General features: G+C 33.1%; 2 protein-coding genes, 2 long non-coding RNA genes and 1 pseudogene across 4 annotated transcripts in view; 2 read left to right on the forward strand and 3 right to left on the reverse strand.

The window, feature by feature from the left end:
• LOC136272047 (uncharacterized) overlaps window positions 1-502 on the reverse strand; it is a 35,788-nt gene extending 35,286 nt beyond the window's left edge. The window contains exon 1 of the long non-coding RNA XR_010709927.1: window positions 282-502. This is a non-coding gene — a long non-coding RNA (uncharacterized lncRNA). The remainder of the gene's footprint in view (window positions 1-281) is intronic.
• LOC136272253 (autophagy-related protein 9A-like) overlaps window positions 1-17,545 on the forward strand; it is a 161,812-nt pseudogene that overhangs the window by 82,064 nt on the left and 62,203 nt on the right.
• LOC117683491 (uncharacterized) lies at window positions 5,139-7,544 on the reverse strand. Its single transcript, XR_010709928.1, has 4 exons — window positions 7,026-7,544; window positions 6,096-6,192; window positions 5,554-5,606; window positions 5,139-5,246 (listed from the first exon to the last, which is right to left on the reverse strand). It is a non-coding gene; the product is annotated as an uncharacterized lncRNA (long non-coding RNA).
• Window positions 11,798-15,474, forward strand: LOC136272204 (uncharacterized). The gene is made up of 6 exons (XM_066073420.1): window positions 11,798-11,834; window positions 12,024-12,204; window positions 12,297-12,922; window positions 13,477-13,719; window positions 14,664-14,774; window positions 15,269-15,474. Exons 1-5 carry the CDS (start codon window positions 11,798-11,800, stop codon window positions 14,690-14,692), a joined length of 1,116 nt encoding a protein of 371 aa, XP_065929492.1. The 3' UTR covers window positions 14,693-14,774; window positions 15,269-15,474.
• Window positions 13,889-17,205, reverse strand: LOC136272045 (uncharacterized). The gene is made up of 5 exons (XM_066072800.1): window positions 16,578-17,205; window positions 16,119-16,255; window positions 15,535-15,884; window positions 14,656-15,360; window positions 13,889-14,531 (listed from the first exon to the last, which is right to left on the reverse strand). The coding sequence occupies exons 1-4, from the start codon at window positions 16,989-16,991 to the stop codon at window positions 15,179-15,181; spliced, it is 1,083 nt and encodes a 360-aa protein (XP_065928872.1). The 5' UTR covers window positions 16,992-17,205; the 3' UTR covers window positions 13,889-14,531; window positions 14,656-15,178.

Here is a 17,545-nt window from a genome sequence, read left to right on the forward strand (position 1 = left end):
TCTGCCTTCGGCATCGGGCGACATAACACTCCAGGGCTTTCCTGTCACCTCGGGGCAAATATTCTGGTATGTCGCCCTCGAAGCCATGTAATATATGTATAATATCTCATAGCTTACTTTTGTATTCCAGTACAAATCTAGATTTTCTTAAATCGAAACTTAATGAAAAAATTCTATATAAGAATAAAGGATTTGATTAGATTAATTTGTATTCACATTTACATTGTAGATGTTTTAAAGGAAAAGCATTAACTATACAAAGAAATAAATTAGGTACTTACACATTTCCTTAGTACAAGAATGGAGGAAAAATCGCAATTAGGAAACACTTAAAAGTGTGTGCGAAGACCCTGAAATAATGCTGTACGACGCTTAAATGCAACAAAACTGTTCCTGATCTAAAAATATTAACAACTCATCTGTAACTTTTTCCTGGTCTTTTTTATATAGTGGGTACACCTGTTGGGGCACTAAGCAGGTATCTTGATATCAAAGAGTAAAAAAAGTCGCAAAATGAGTAATATATTATCGATCCAGTATAAAGTTCATGTATTAACTTTGAAGAAAATAAATTCAACAAGTCAAAATTGATTTTAAATTATCTTTGAGAGTTCGCACAATACCATACGTGTAATCAGCGATCTCAAAAGACCCCTGTATTTAGCGTAATAGGAAACCGATGGTTTAAAAAAAACAACCAAATATTGGGAAATTTTTAACAATGGAATACCGAGAATTTCCTGATGAGGACACATTTAGTATTGTTATGCTCAGGGTCGATAACATAATCGCGTGACTAAAAAGGGGTCTGTTTTGTTCTCTCTATTTCAATATAAATACATAGTTAACAACCTAGAAAACCCGACTGAAGATCATTTAATTTCGTTGATGATATATTGTGATTATATATCTATTTTTTTCATGTAAAGTATATCATATACACTCATACATGCATGATGTATTTGGTACATGAACCCCCATAAATCCAATTTAAACTAAATAGCAGAAGTTTGAGGCTTTATTTGTATTTTTTATGGGTCTTCTGCGTCAAAGTGCCAAAGGATTGCGTTAAGAATATACGCAATTTTTAACCAAAAACACCTTGATTTTTACACTGATGGAGAGCGTTAATGGTCTCACCTTAGAAGCATGCATTTTTTAAGACATCAAACAATAGTATTTGTTTAGTATCTTGCCTAGATTAAACATCAAGCATTATAAAAATGCACCGTTTGTCTATAAATTATCATTTTAATGGTAAACTATTATCATAACAATGATAGCATACTTTTAAAATGACAGCTTTTTAACAGGTTTTAACAAATATCAAGAGTGCCGATTTTAAAACATTACCGACGGTGTTACCTTTCCTGATTTTGACGACAACCAAGGAAAATTACCCATTTAATTGATAATGATAATTATGGTGCAATACCCTAGTAAGCTCATTTGACGCTGAGAATTGCGCAGTATATGTATGAACCTATAGTGTTACTTTATCCTAGTTCTCGTAATATTACCTAATCGCCGTTTAGAGAACAATAGTATTTATTCTAAAAACTCGTCAATTCATTAATCTAGAAAGTCACGTGGCAGGGCAAAAGGCCGTGTCTCCTGAGGAATACTATTATATTTAACCTCTACGGAAATCTGGGGATTTTCATTTTAAATTTACGATATAGTCAAATGTGATAAAACAAAAATATAAAACCAACTTCCGTCTGTCTATGATTATATGAAATAAATTAGAGAAATAAAAAAAATCAAAACAATTACAAATGTTAGCTTACAGAAAGTCAAAAACACCCATTAGTAATTGTTTTTCGAAAAAAAAAGATTTATTCCCCCAGAAAAAATCAAAATTTCCCTACGGCGAAGTCCTCGCGATCGGGAAGTATGATTTTTTTGGGGGTTATAAATTTTCATATTTCACCTCACCATCATGCAATTTTTGCACAATGTTCCTATAAAAACTCTATATCATGAATACATCTAAGATAATTGTATACTAGAATAAAGTGAAATGGATAGTAAGTTAATGGTTTCAGCAGTTAACTGTAAATTGATGTAAATTTTAGTACATTGTAGCTTTTTTTTATCAATTAGGGTTGGTTATTGAAAGAAAATTGTATAATGAAATTGCACAGCTGCATATAGCAATAAAATATGCATAATATCTCAAATACACGTATTCACAAACAAATTTTAAATAAAAGTCCTTAAAATCTAAAATTTGAATAACTTACAACAAAATTGAATGATCTGAGACATTGTTGAGAAGCACTTAACACTTGTTTATGTTTTGTAATATAGAACTGTTTGTGTTATATTCATATTTCATTGCAAGTTCATAACATTGCTGAATGTTAAATGTCATTTTCTCCGATATCCAGTGCGAGGTCAAATGTTAGATAACTTATGGTCATTATTTCAATATTGTTGATCTTTGGTTACGAATTGTGTATTCAAGGTGGTCTCTATTGAAAGACGATCAACATCTTCTTTAAACATTGATTACAAATCAGTATTAGGACCAAGCACTTGTGTAATTAATTAATACATCAAATATATCATGTGCGTGATCACTGTTTGAGTTTTATGAATGAAGAAATTAGAAATTTGGCAACGAGTTAGTTTAGTTAAGATTAGGAAACACTGAACACAGATTGATCACAAGCGGTCAAGTCACATCGGTACTAAGAAAGTTAAAAAGTACTGGAAATATCATAGAAACCGGTTCTGTTTGATGGAATAGCCAAGCGCCATTTAATTATTTTTTTTTTCTTATTACAATTATAAATTCATTTAAGGTACGAATGTGTTATTCTAGTCATCTTATCGTTAGCAATATAATTTGAAAGTTAACGCAAATGAACTGCAATATTGTCTGACTTAATATTTTAATAGTCATTTATTATTTTTTTTAGAATATTTTGTTGAATTGATTGAATTATTGTTATTTGTTTAATTATTTTTATTTTTTTTTATTATCATAAGAGTTGTGGTTTCTCATTATCAAAATTATAAATATACACAACTTGTTTTCTTTTTAGCCGATAAGTTAAAGACACAATGGTTGAAAACAAGAAGGATAAGTCCTTCCCACACAAGCCAAGAATCCCTCGCAAAACCCACTAATGTTTTTCATATAACAGCTGTTTGAAATGATTGAGGTGACAAAAAGATATAATGTTAAATATGCTTTGTCATGTATTTCATGATTTTCATCCTGCATTGTCTTCCTTGTCTGGATCTATATCATTGTCACAGAATATATGATGGTTTAAGTCGAAAGCCTTAATTGCATAAATTCTGATATTGTTAACTAAAGAATTGATTCTTTTATAAATGTCTTTATTGAATCATTGTGCACTGTTGAATTACAATATATTTCAGTTTTGATTAGAACATTACATATCCAACGTCAGAGTCTGAATGTAATAACTTACTGTACTCTCTCGTTATCATTTGACAGTAATCAAGTTGGAACCAATCTCCGAAACGGGATACAAATGTACATGTATAATATTCTGTCTGGGATTTAATACCCAACTTGGGGTATATTTAGAGTGCAAAAATTAAAAACATTTTATTGAGTAGTTTTTGTAATTAATCTACATACGTTTAGCAATTTTTCTGTATACCAATTACCGAGTTAATTTGATTGTTAGTAGGTAAACGTCGATTTATTCATGAATTAAATAGTGTATTTTAGGATATTGTGGGTACGTTGTGTCCACACGATCCACTTATATCAGGTCCTCTACAAGATGTTTTACAAACGTCCATTGACGTTTGGAAATACTATCGAATAAATTTTACAATTTACTTCTAACTTGAAAAAAAAAAATACCCAACACTCACTACCTCTCTAGGCGCAAGTAGGGAACTTTTGCCAAGGGGTTTAAACTTACAAAATTTCCGGGATGGGGGGGGAGGTTCCGGAAGTTCACCGCCCCCATTAAATTTTTCGACTGTATGACAATTTGCGGATGTGTAATCAACAAATAGTTAATTTACAGAATTTATACTACAATCACATATATTGCATAAGACGTTATTATAAATAAAAGAAAGTTTTAACAAGGATTTCCTGGCCTGTTTTAGTGCTATTGGCTGAATCCAGTTTTTATATTTAAAAGGAACTTTTATCTGTTTCAATGAATGGAGAGAAGTCATCTGTTATAAATTCAAATCAAAATCTTTCATTTGGGTTTTATCTATCAATTTCATTGTTTTCTTTATCTGATACCTTTTATGTGACAACGAAAATGTAAAGATAAGAAGCAATCTTATTATAAACATATTTTTAAACAAAATAATACAGATGCCAATGCATTAAACCACACAAAAATCCCCCCAAAAAGCAACTAAAAAATTGACATATGAATCTTTAATTTACTTCTAAAACAAAAATATTGGAATCATCAATACATAGGTGTAAATATCGTATTGTGTATTGGCGAATTGTGACGAACTGCATGTACAATCATCGTGTATTGAAGGGTTTTTCGAGCTGGTACACGCAAAGAACTGGAATCCATTTCCTTCATGTTGCTGATTTGTAGAGTTTGATAAAGAGCAAAGCCTTATTTTAAGATGGAATTCCTTTTGTTACCATTTACCCGACCCGAATTTGTTAATATTGGGATGTGTTTTATAAAAAAGGAGCCTGGCGAAAGAGAAAAATCGTCAATCAGAGTTTCCGAACTGATGAATAATTGACTTTTTCAAAATGTAATTGACAAATTGTATTCTTAAACAGAATTATACGCTGTTTATATAGATTCGGAATCGTCCAAGTATGGGTTTGCTGAAATAGTTGATATATGCAGGCGAGATTCTTCAATGGTTGCGTAATGTGGGCTGTCTAGCTCATCCTTACAAACAGATAAACATGTAGACTCAAGTTAGATATAATTACATGTATGTCTGTTATTTACATTCACTGTGTATTTTTCTTCATTTATTTTTTTTGATGGGTTCCTTTTAAAGGAAAATAAACATATTTTTTTTAAAAACGTATCTTTGTGTCTTCAACTAATATAATCGTTTTTACAAATTATAATATCAAAAAAATTAATTTTAAATCAATTTACTGATCGATGTACTTTAAAGTTACCAGTTTGACTACAATTATATATGAATTAATTGTACATACACATAGAGAGAAGAAGCGGTGCCGTTAATTTCTAGGTAACTGTGTGAGTTAGGTTCAGGCTCCTGTGGTCTATTGTATGGTAGACCTATGCAGCGGAAAAGAACCATTTTCACAAAATATGACAGTCAAGAAATCGTGCATCAATGTGCTAAAGCTTATCAGCCACATCGCTTATCTAATTAAACTGCAACTGTATCGATGTTGATAAACCATTTAAACAATTTGATTGTAGAGAATTCTAAAAATAGATGACTGTAGCTAAAATTCAACTTTTTTGATAAGTTTAATTCCTTAAAGGTGTCTACCATATATTCATCTTTAGGTTTTGAACTCAATGTGAAAAAGGACACCCCACACCCACTGGCTGGGGAAAAAATCATTAAAAAGTTTACCTCCGGTTGTCATGATCGGGTCTTCGTATGTTGGATAGCCCTGGTGTTTTTGTCTGAAAGTTTAACATAAAACGTCATTCGGTTTCTGATGGTTTGGTTTTTTCGCCTGTAGGCTTGCGTATACATGTATGATACTAGTGTTTGTAATGAATGTCTTGCTTATGTACATGTATTTTGCTTCCAAGGTAGAACTTGACATTTAATGTTCTTGAAATAGAATCCTTAACTAATTAGAAAGAGGAGAGGAGGGTGGGAGGGGATGATTGTGATGTAAAAAATATTTTTTTTTTCTCTTGTAAACATTGTATTCATGAACAAAACAAGTAATTTTTCCATCGTATTTTGAGTATTTTTGGAATATTCTGATTCTCTGAATACCAAATTTTGTAGTTTCGTTGTTGAGTTGAGAATAATCTATTTAATAATATGGCGCGTATGGTATCAAAGAATTATTGTCCGCAAATTTATGTGTCGTAGAAATTGTGATTTCCACAAACAATGGTGTCCACAAATATTATTGAAATCACAGTTAGTGTCCTTACCTTTTGTACAGCCAGCAACCGATGAAAAAGACTCCAAACGCCAATGATATGATTGAAATCGTTACAGCTAACGGTAACAATACTATTACAACCGATGCTGTAAATACACAGAGTTAATATTTACATATAAATGCATTAAATGTGTCATCAGTACGTTTTTTACTGAAGCAGCCCTTACACCTGTATATCTAAGCCAAAAAAGTACGATAATGTTTTAAAATAATTCATACGGTCATTGACAAAAAATCAGTAGACCATCGAACACTTCAATCACAACCAAAACTAGTAGCATTAATTTAAGCATTCGGATGAAATTCAATTCAATTCTTTTATTCACTCAAGACCAGTTCACTGGTATTTGAGGTTCAAAATCAGTATATAAAAATGTACACAAACACAGTCACGAAGCACATGTACAGTAGAAGTAAAGTTTACAATACAATAGGTTGTTAAGGTTGGTTTCTGGAAGTACATACTTTGAAAATGTTCTTATTAAATACGAAATATTGACAAGTATTTTAGTTTTTCTACATTAAAAGTATTCATAAGCTCGTTAAATTTTATAATATTTGGGTTTTCATAATAGCTCTTGGACAAAAACATTTTTCTATCGTTTACTAATTGTGCACATTCTAAAATATAATGAATTCATCCCCACTACTATTAGAGTCACACATTGTACATTTTCTTAATTTTTTTCAATATGAAAAATATGAAACATCAGATTTTAAATTCTTTTTATCGACCAGTTTGATTCGTAAGTAATGTAATTTTGTGTATTTTTTTTAAATATGAATCATCATATTTAGAGGATAGGTAGAATGACACCAAACAAAAGCGATAAACGCACTTTAATTCCATGTACAGTTTATTCTATATTTATATTGTGAACAAGTATGCATGAATAAAGTAAGAAATGTAACGACTTACTTGATAACGTTGTCACTATGACATCAGGTGCCGCAGTAGGAGTGGAATTCCCTCTTTGGGTGAAACATCTCCCTCTGTTTTGTTGACAAGGAACTCCTACCGGACAAACACATTTCAAGCTGCAGTACAAGCCATAAACCCCGGTCACACAGCCGTAAATACACCCGTTAGAACCACAGGGTTGTAGACAGTTCGAACACTCTTTCATACTCGTCGTGTTCGAATCACCCGAGCCGCAAAGCAGGCCCGTGTATCCAGCTTTACACCCGTCCCGACAGAACAAAGTACTTGGTGAACAGCTCCCATCTCCTCCACATGTACCCGGGCATTTGTCTTTGCACGAAAGACCTGCGTACCTAGATAGGCAACCAGTTTTACAGACTCCGTTTGTTTTGTAACACGTTCCGTTCCCGCCACATTTTCCACAGCTTAGACTGCAGTCTGATTCGTAGAAATTCCCGGGACACTCCGAGTCATAAAGACCTACAACCATGGAATTAAGTTTTTAACAGGGCTAAATGGTTATGGCCATGTTTAGGCTATACGTACTTCCTTGTCAAGAAGAGCTTTATATAAAGCTTTCAGGAAATGTAATAATCTTAATGCTAAATGATTGGTATTTTCCTGAACTGAATGTTAGATTATGGCCAAACTTATAATATGCCAAAGTTTGAGGTAGATATGATGGGTAATTTGTTGACCACCCAGCCTCTTTAAGTGGACGAGGTGGTCAACAAGTTATTAATCGAACTTTCCCGTTATTAAGCACAAAAGATCGATTCTACAATTTTCATATAGTACAGTATAGGGCGCATGCAGCTACGCAACATTTTTTCTCTCTACAGTATACCTATACTTTAAACAACAAATTATTTTTCATAAATACCTGGGGCTCAATCAATCTAATTTAGCACAACAATAGAAGTTCATAGGTCTAACAACGTACTAAAACTACCGGGAAATTGATGTATGGGGAATGAGATATGACACCTACAACTACCACTACCCTAATTACCCACAACCTTTAGATATGATTTTTTGAGCTATAAACTTTATTCAGTAACGGAAAAATCTAAATAAATAAGCTTTAAAATTAAGATACATGTATTTCCCTTTATCCCTTTACAAAGCTCTTTATTTTCAAGGATATGAACATAGTTTTCAAATGGCGACGGACCATCAAACCGTCTTCACGACGAGCAATTTGACTTAATAACGAGTAATATGCGGACTTCGTGGTTTGAATTGGCAAATATTTATAGTCTTACCAGATAAACATGTGTTAATTCAAAATATATTGGATTACCATTAATTTTGTACCTTATAGTTTTCACAAATAAACTGGTTATAAAAATATTGAAACATTATAAAGGTTTTAGATTCACTAAATAGAACTTGAAATTGAATTGATATTAAAAAAAAAATTACCCTGAATTGCTTGGCAGTGAAGCGCAAACAAAATGAAAGCTGTAATCATCACGCGACTTTGTTATTGAAATTCTTCGTCTCGGTGTAAAATATATATTTTTTATATATCTATTATTTATTAGTCTTCATTTCCGACCAAGCCGGTTTTGGATATATTGTATTCAGATGTACTTTACAATACCAGTATGATTGAAAACAAAGCGACAATAGATGACTGTCTGAATCAGTAGATTGGTAGTACTAGATTGGACACCGGGGATCAATGAGGGACAGATTCACAGGCGATTGTTCCGGTTATAAAAGTTCACCTTATTGTAATACTACAGGGTGAACTTTTATACGAAACAAGTGTCTGTGGACTAATTTGGTTTTTACTGAGTAAAAGCCTTCTTTCGTAATAGTTTTGTTAACTTATGCCATTCAAAATTAAAAAAAACTAACTAACAACAAAACTATAGAAAAAAGTGACAACAAATGATATATTCATACACAGTAATTAAATCTAAATCAAACTGCAAGGAAAAATTCAAATTGTTTTTAAGTAAAAAAAAACCCATGGCATAATGATTTTAAAATAATTAATTAGTAAAAACTTATTAAATACTCGTTTTAGGAAATAGGAGAGTAAATGGACTTGTTATAAGTACGTTTTTTTCTTTTCTTCATCATTCATATCTTATTAAGATCGTCTCATAGAGATATGAAGTGATTGAAGAGTTTGGTTCACCACGACTTCCTTCTTAGCTCAAGTTTATTTTTATTCTTCTAAATGACTTGTTTCAGTTTAGAGTTGTATGCATGTACATGTATAAATGAGAAACTTTTTTTTCAAGTTAGTATATAAAAGATCGGTACTCATACAGCATTATAGGTAAGACTTATGGTGATAAATGTATATCACAATAGTGTCTGTTTGGGCTTGTGCGTGCCAGTTGAAACTGACAACCCCGAGAAACCATTGACAACCCACGCAAAGCGGAGGTTTACAGTGGTTTACGAGGGGTTTTAATTTTAAGTGTTGCGCTCCCAAACAGGCCCTATTTATGTTATTATACGGAAAGTCTTTAGTTAAAAGAAAACTTTTAATTTTTTTTTAATGATTGACCAACAAATAAACTTGAATTCTACTGCGAACCGTAAGCATGTAGCAATTCGTTGTGTTACCTGGACGTTGTCAAGTGTGTTGTCAACGCTGAGGGTAATAGAACAGACCATAAACTGAGTCTCAACCAATCAGATTTCAGTATTTAACATGAAAGTATATTAAATGTGATTTTTGGAGAGAGCTTATTTGATCTGCCTGTTACCCAGTCCATTGAATTTTTAATAAAATATGTTTAAATTATGTATAATGTCTTAAAAGGATGTCATTTAAAAATAATGAATATCATTTGAATATATCTTAACAAAACTAAAGTGATATATATTTTGACAGATTATTTTAAGAAAACTGTACAAGATATAGTAGGAATTTTCTCGTATTTATCAATTTTGCCTATGATGATTGAATTTGATGTATCTAGAATCTGTTGAAGGTAAAGAAAATACAAATATGCTGTGAATTTTTTATCAAACCCATTTTTAACAATGTTGGTCTTATATATTGGTAAAAATACTGTATTATCCATTCAAAACATCTCTTTTAATGTTCATAATGATAGAATCGAAAGACTGCAGAAAAAACTGCACAACGACTTCCGAATATTAATAAATTGTTTGTAAGCAATGACCGTTATCTTCATGATCAAAGCCCGTGTAAACCATCAAAAAAGCAATTTTTTTTTTGGACAGCAAAAAAGAGGATCAGATAATATAGCGTGCCCCGTGTTTGTATTATGATGCCTTTATAGTATACTCAAAGGAAATCCCTGTTAACAGGAAGAATGTTAAGGAGGAATTATTATTTTTTAATAATCAAAATCTTATTTTACTTCATTGCTCTTATTCACCTAATACTATCAACTGAAATTTTATATGAAAATATGTGACATAATCAAGATGTTTTTCAAACAATTTAATAAACGTTTGTTGTATGACCAGCAAGTAATTCATCAAGTGAAAGTCAGTTACACTTTGTCACTTTCTCGTAGAAAATTTTAATCATTTTAATTCTTTTCATGGAGAACATTATTTGAAAAAAAAGTTTTTGCATGGAATATGGAAACTTAAATACACAAGTATTATAGCGGCGAGTGAAGCGAGCTCTTAGAACCAGTGTGCGCGGGAAAAAGAACGAGCTAAACCTACAGTTCATCAAACAAAATTGTTTGTCTACGTCCCATTATGCTCTCTAATGTTTTCACCCGTGGTGCTATGCCAAAAATGGCTGACTTTTAACTCGTAATTTACGGTGACTTAAAGTTTGAAGACACATTTTGAGTACCGCATATGCTTTGAGACTCTAAAGATTTGTTACATGCTTCCATACCTCCGTATAAGGTCTTTTAACGTAACTGCGGGACAGTTACTCGCACATGCGCACAAACGCTTCCGAGTGGATAGCGTCATTAGAGACTCATATACGCTTTACGCATATACGGAAATGGTTAAGTGTTGCTGTGTCTACAAGTGTCGGAACGTGTGTAACAGCGAAGCACGGGCAAAGGGGGTCAGTTTCTTTCGTTTCCCTAAAGACAAAAGGAAAAGAAGAGCATGGACTAATGCCGTGAACAGAGATAAGTGGACGCCAAATGAACACTCTTGGATCTGCTCTGATCATTTTGTTGAGGGATGGCACGGAGACGACCCGGGCGACGAAAACTATGCCCCGACTTTATTTTCCTACAAAAAGAAGCGGACAGAAGATGATTTTGATAGAGAACAGAGACGACTTGACCGAGAAACGATCAGGGTATCAATGAATTAATGATGTTTATGAACATATAATCCCCCATATTTATATAAATAGGCCTGTAGTGGCAGCATTGCAATGTAACGGTATTAAATACTGATCAGGATAGAATATATGCCTGTAATAATGACGATATCGTAAATATTCTGCAAATATAATAGAATGCATAAAGTTATTAAATTATGAACATATCTGGATGACTTTTATGTGTAATATATTGATATTTTGCACTATAAATTTTTTATACCAGGAAAGACTTTGCTCAGAGAAGGTTAATATGGAGAGAGAGAAAGCCCATTTGGAATTTTCTGTGCTTGTCCATGGCTCCTACTGCAAGATTGATGATTCGGGGGACCATGATCAAGATATAGCCGCAGCAGTACCTTGTGCTTATCATGAAATAACAGATGATGTTGATTTCCCCATAATGACTTGTGATTCAGGTAAATCATGAATAAGATTTCATGAAAAATACAATAAAATTATTGAAAAAATGGATTTCCTTTTTGCTGACTATTACATCACACTTGGCAAATTTTCAAATGATATCATTATATTAAATAGATTTATTATAATAGATTAATTGATTTGCAAAACGATTTATGAATTACAAATATAGATAGAGATTTTAAATGACCATGATAGAAAAATCTTAATTTATATACAGTAAAAAAATGATAGATTTACAATGGTTGTTACTGATAATAATTTTTTTATAGGTGTGCAGTGTGAAGAAGACCCCCTTCTTATTGAAAAAAGACATCTCAAAAAAGAAGTTAGAAGACTTCAGGAGGAGCTGCGGAAACATAAATGGGGTGCTGAACGCATTAGAGATGATGACGCCATGACACGCTTTTATACAGGCCTACCCTCTTTTGCCATCTTCCTGTGGCTGTACAAGTAATTTTTTTATCTTTGATTTAGTATCTAAAAGTACTGTGCAAAATTAAATCAATTTGATTTCACTTCTAAAATATTTCCATTGATTACAGCTACCTTTCCAGCAAGTGCTCTAGGATGACATATTGGAGGGGGGAAGGGCAGACATCGAGTTCAGACCGGCTTAGGATGTCTCCATCATGTTTACGCCCGATCGACCAACTCTTTGCTGTCCTCATGCGTCTGAAAGTTGGACTGTACGTGCAAGACATATCAGAGAGATTTCAGATCAGCAGTGCCTCATTCTCTATGTATTTTTCTACCTGGATAAGTTTAATTCATGCAGAGCTTAAATTTTTAAACCCATTTCCTAGCAAAGATATTATCATGAGAACCATGCCAGAATCCTTTAAAGCCAAATATCCATCAACCAGAGTGATCATAGACTGTACAGAACTTTTCATACAATCATCAAGTAGCCTGATTAACCAAAGCCTGACCTTTTCTAGCTACAAACATCACACCACTGTTAAATTTCTGGTTGGCATCAGTCCTTCTGGGGTCATTACTTTTGTGTCAGATGCATGGCCTGGAAAAACTTCAGACCGTCAGTTAACAGAGGAATGTTGCCTTTTAGAATTACTTGAGCCAAATGACAGCGTAATGGCCGACAAAGGTTTCACAATAGCTGACTTACTTGAAAAAAGACAATGTTTCTTAAACATTCCACTATTTAGAGGTATATTAAGATAAAAAACTTTAAGGTGGCTCACTTAACCTAATAGTTTCTCAAATCCGTAGAAAATTACTTGATTATGATAGATAGCATGATGGATAAGAGATATATGTGTCAAATAGGTGAAAAAATGTGCAATTTTGGATAAAAATTTAATTCAGTCAATGTGAACAAATGCCCCAGGTGGATTCGAACTCATGATCTGCGATTCACAAGCCCAATACTTAACCACTGAGCTATGATGCTATTCAACCAAACTGATTGATGCAAATAGTTTAACAAAACATTTAAATTCCCATCTTGTGACGTAGTGTCTTGAAAAGTATATGTCTAGGTGTAGTAAGGTACCTTAATCAGTGGGCAGTAGAAGCTTTACTTAGTTGATTAAATGGTTGAGAAGTGTAATAGATCCATTAGATTGGAGGGGCTTTAAACAGCAAAATATGAGATTAGTTTATATAAATGTCCAACAGTAAAATGTTTACAGATCAAAACAATTAACATTGCAAATAACAATTGTTGAATTAAGCTGTTTTTTTTAATTTAACATTCTTTAGGCACTTCGGGCCAGTTTTCCACTGATGAAGTTTTTAAGACCCAAGAGATTGCCCAACTTCGTATTCATGTTGAGAGGAGCATTGGGCGAGTGAAGAATTATCACATCTTGGAAGGAACGATTCCTCTTACTATGGTCCACTTCATCACAAAGATTTTTCAAGTCTGTTGTTGGCTGACCAACTTGGATTATCCACTTGTTGATGGAAAGAAACTTTCGACAGATGAATCAAATAATTCTTCGGGTAAGATAAATTATTTAAATGGGAAATTAATTACTTTTGCATGATTATTCCTAGAATTATTCCAGATTACACAAAAACTGAATCAGAGCTATCCTTTTGCTGTTTAAAAAAAAGTAAGGTTAATTCCACAAATAAATGAAGTAGTTTTCTATAGAAAAATAAATAGATAACAATTTTCAGACACTTTTATTTTCAAAAATGTCGTTAATAGTCAGGCACTGATCCTAAAACATTGGATAAACAAGAAGCTTACGGGCCACATCATACATATGAGCAACAGTTTTTTTCACAATACTAGTAGTGGATAAATATGCCTCATGTAAAATTCTACTAATTTTGGTAGCATATTTGTAACATATTGTTCATTGAAGTAAATCCTTTCAATGAAAATGTTGTCTGACTTTGCCGCTGTCCATACTACAAAGTCCACCCAGGGGAGTCCGATGATGGCCATCTCACCTTGAACCTGTGCATAGTACTTATGCGATTTTTTCAATGTAGGACCCAATTCACCAACTTCGAGACAAAACTGTTTTGAGTTCATTGACATAATGTCTGATATTCCCAACAATGTTACATTTTGTCCTGAGATGGAGTAGGGACATTTAATTTCTAGCAGCCCAGTGCTTTCATTATCAACCACTCTTCCATCACTGGAAGCCCCTAGAAAAGAATGGGTTGAACATAAAGTAAGACCAGACTCTTGTACATCAGTTTCCATTTGAATAGCTCTTCTGATCTGTAGGTAGTCTTCCTTAGCATCCATCTCGTGGTCAACTCCCCACTGGACTGCCAGAGGTAGCTTCGAGTACCTAAAATCATAGAAATTAGTTTCTAATATCAACATTCACTAAGTTTTTTGTTCTATTTTTAAAATAAACAGTGTCAGTATTCTGTTGTATTGTGCTACTTGGACAGTGAGGAAAATTTAATTACTTGTCTAGATTCGATCCATATAAAATCTGTTGGATAAGGGATGTTGGTTTGTCTCCTGATTGAAGAACATCACCAAATATGGAACTAGTAATCCTTCCGAGATGAAGCTTTTTCCAGAGGTCACTAAGTCTCTGTGCTCTTGTGTGTTTCTCTATATAGCTCACTAACTCCTGGTCTTTCATAGGTGGTGGCACTGACAAATTACAAAAAATGTTCTTATCGAGCTTTTTAAGAATACATGCTTGTTTGCATTAAATGCATTTTTTGAAATATAGATTGTTTATATTATTGTATTGTTTATAGCTTACAATTGTTGGAAGGGAGAAAAGACAGGGTTGTATTAAAAGTATTTTTTAATACAAGCAACAAGAAATATTTTGTGTTGTATTATACAGATTCCGTAGTTTAAATGAGAAAAATATACTGTGCAATGCTTGTACATGTATTATTGATTTTCATAAACTCAAAATATATGTCACATTTGTACACTTGTGTGCTTTATCTTTTTTATTTGGTCATGCAATTAATCTATGTTTAGGTCTTTGTTATATATGATTGAACACACTTTCAACTTACAGTTCCCATCTGAAAACACCATCATTTCCATTTTCAGATGTAGTGGGTGTACAGCTGTAGTCACCTCCACTTCATTCTCCACTACACTTGGGACACCAGTGTCTGGGATGTTCCAGAGATGAGCCATTCCTAGACAGCAATTAAAGGCAGCAATTAAATTTGTGCATATATTGATTGGAATTCACAAGTTAACAATAAATTTAAAGAATCTGTTTCATTTCAGAGAGACATTGCACTTACAAATGAATTTGTTTTCTTTAAAAGAGAAATTGCTTTTAAATGTAAGCAAGTTTTCAAATAAACCTGTAAGGGGAAAACTAGCTTTAAGCTTCCTTAGTTGATCCAGTGACCATGTGAGGCTGTGGTGTCTGTCCTCAGAATGTCTTGGGTCGAACCTTGCCATTGCTGAACCATGTGATGGTGATGACAACATAGCTACATTGACATCGGTTTCACTGCTTGCCACTACCTTCGGCCTTGACAGGTTCAGGGTGCTAATAGGCATTGGCTTCTGGTTCATTGTTCGTGGAACATTCCACTGGCAAAGTGACGATGTGCAGCTCTGGTCCGTTTGCACCAACGCTTTTGCTGAGGATTGCACATTGGATATAGAAAAAAGGAGACCGCCAATATGACTGCATGCTTGAGCTAATCTGTAGAAAGTAAAACAGGCTTAAAGTGAAGTGCCAGAGACAAGCAATTTTGATGAGCTATATAGCTATTAAAATAAAAAATGCTATTCAACAACAATAACTATGTTTTTAAACAGTATGCAGAGAACAAAATTCACTTCACAAAAATAGTAAATCCTCAAGTATGTATGAAGTATGTATCAAGTTTCACAATGCTAGCTATTTTTAAGAGATAAACTAAACAAAAAAAGTTACCCTATGGGGCATTGGCAATAGGCGAAGTCCACTCTGTTTTTGCCTTCAGCATGAGTAATGCACAAAAAAACTTGATAACGCTGTTTTTTCATGGAGGCTAAACAGTATGCTCTTATGTACACTGTTGAACCATCAATCTGAAATTTGTTAAGAATAATTAGATAATACTGTCAGTGTAAAAAATAAAATAATTATTTTTTTTTTTTTTTTTGGGGGGGGGGGAGAGAAAATGACGGACGACAGGATTATGTTTTGATGTCATTTTAAAACTTGCTTGTAATCACTATATATATTTATATGTAAAATATATATTAGCAATTCTTTACCACCTTGGTCTGATATTAAAAAAAATATTTTTGTTGCTTGCCAAATCAGTGTGGTGAATACGTGTATATATACAGTTTATGGAAGTTTTGGGGCTTGGGAGATTGTTTTTGATGTATGAAAATATAAACTTACTTGGGCTAAACATATATCCTGGACATCGCCAGCGTCAAAATGTTTCACGGACTTATCGAGGCCCTTGAAATTTTGGATACTTTGATCCCCCTGTCTTCTTCTTGTGATCATGAATTCATAGACGGAAGTGAACGATACCTTCGGAAGTTGAGTATTGTGTGATATCGGTTCATAATGAACAGCATTAAAAGGGGGCATGTTTTCCTTGAACTGCACTACAGCTCCGGCTCCAGCACCATCAGCGGCAGATATCGACTGAACAACAGGAGTTAATGATACTTCTGGTGCTTGACTGGATAATATGTCGCATATTAAATCATCTTTCTTCTTTTTCTTTGAATTTATACCCAGATCAGATGCTATGTTACGTAATACACTTATGTTTGTTTTCTTCAAGTTTTCGCGGGTCGCCATACTTGTTGCTAATGTAAACAAGGTTACGGTAAACAGGAAATGCTTGTCACTCGTAAAGGAAGTAAAAAAAAAACCAGTGTATCATAAAATGATTTTATTCAGTTTATTTTTATTATTGGTTAAGTTGGGTAAAACTTTCATATTTTCGATTTTTTTTAAAGCATATTTTGCAAAAATATAAAACTTTGACGCTTCACAGAACAACTCGTGCTTTATCCACATGTCTGCATATATTATTAAAAGGGTCTTTTGAGTCGAGAAACGTAAACAAAGACGAACAAAGTCATAGATGACGTCACAGTGCACTCGCGCTATATTTCCCGCGATAAATTTAGAGGTGGATCAAACATCTGTAATGAGTGTACTGGCTATTTCAGTATAGACTGCGATACAGTACCTGCCTCATTGACATATGATTTGTTTTTATTTTTTTAATATAGATATTTTATGTATATATGTTACATTAAAAGTTTAAAATCAAAGATTTTCAAACTTATTTTGTTATAGATAAGTTTAAAAGTCGTTGATTTTAAACTTTTAATGTTACATATATA

This window comes from Magallana gigas, chromosome 10 (assembly GCF_963853765.1).
Source record: "Magallana gigas chromosome 10, xbMagGiga1.1, whole genome shotgun sequence".
NCBI lineage: Eukaryota > Metazoa > Mollusca > Bivalvia > Ostreida > Ostreidae > Magallana > Magallana gigas.

Bases quoted from the DNA above. Each gene is read 5' to 3' on its own strand.
- LOC136272204 (XM_066073420.1), top strand. From the start codon at position 11,798: ATGGATTTCCTTTTTGCTGACTATTACATCACACTTG. The intron at 11,835-12,023 runs GCAAATTTTCAA...ATTTTTTTATAG, and splicing joins TGACTATTACATCACACTTG to GTGTGCAGTGTGAAGAAGAC. The intron at 13,720-14,663 runs GTAAGATAAATT...TTACTTGTCTAG, and splicing joins TGAATCAAATAATTCTTCGG to ATTCGATCCATATAAAATCT.
- LOC136272045 (XM_066072800.1), bottom strand. From the start codon at position 16,991: ATGGCGACCCGCGAAAACTTGAAGAAAACAAACATAAGTGTATTACGT. The intron at 15,885-16,118 runs GTAACTTTTTTT...TACTTTCTACAG, and splicing joins TATTGCCAATGCCCCATAGG to ATTAGCTCAAGCATGCAGTC. The intron at 15,361-15,534 runs GTTTATTTGAAA...ATTGCTGTCTAG, and splicing joins AGCTAGTTTTCCCCTTACAG to GAATGGCTCATCTCTGGAAC.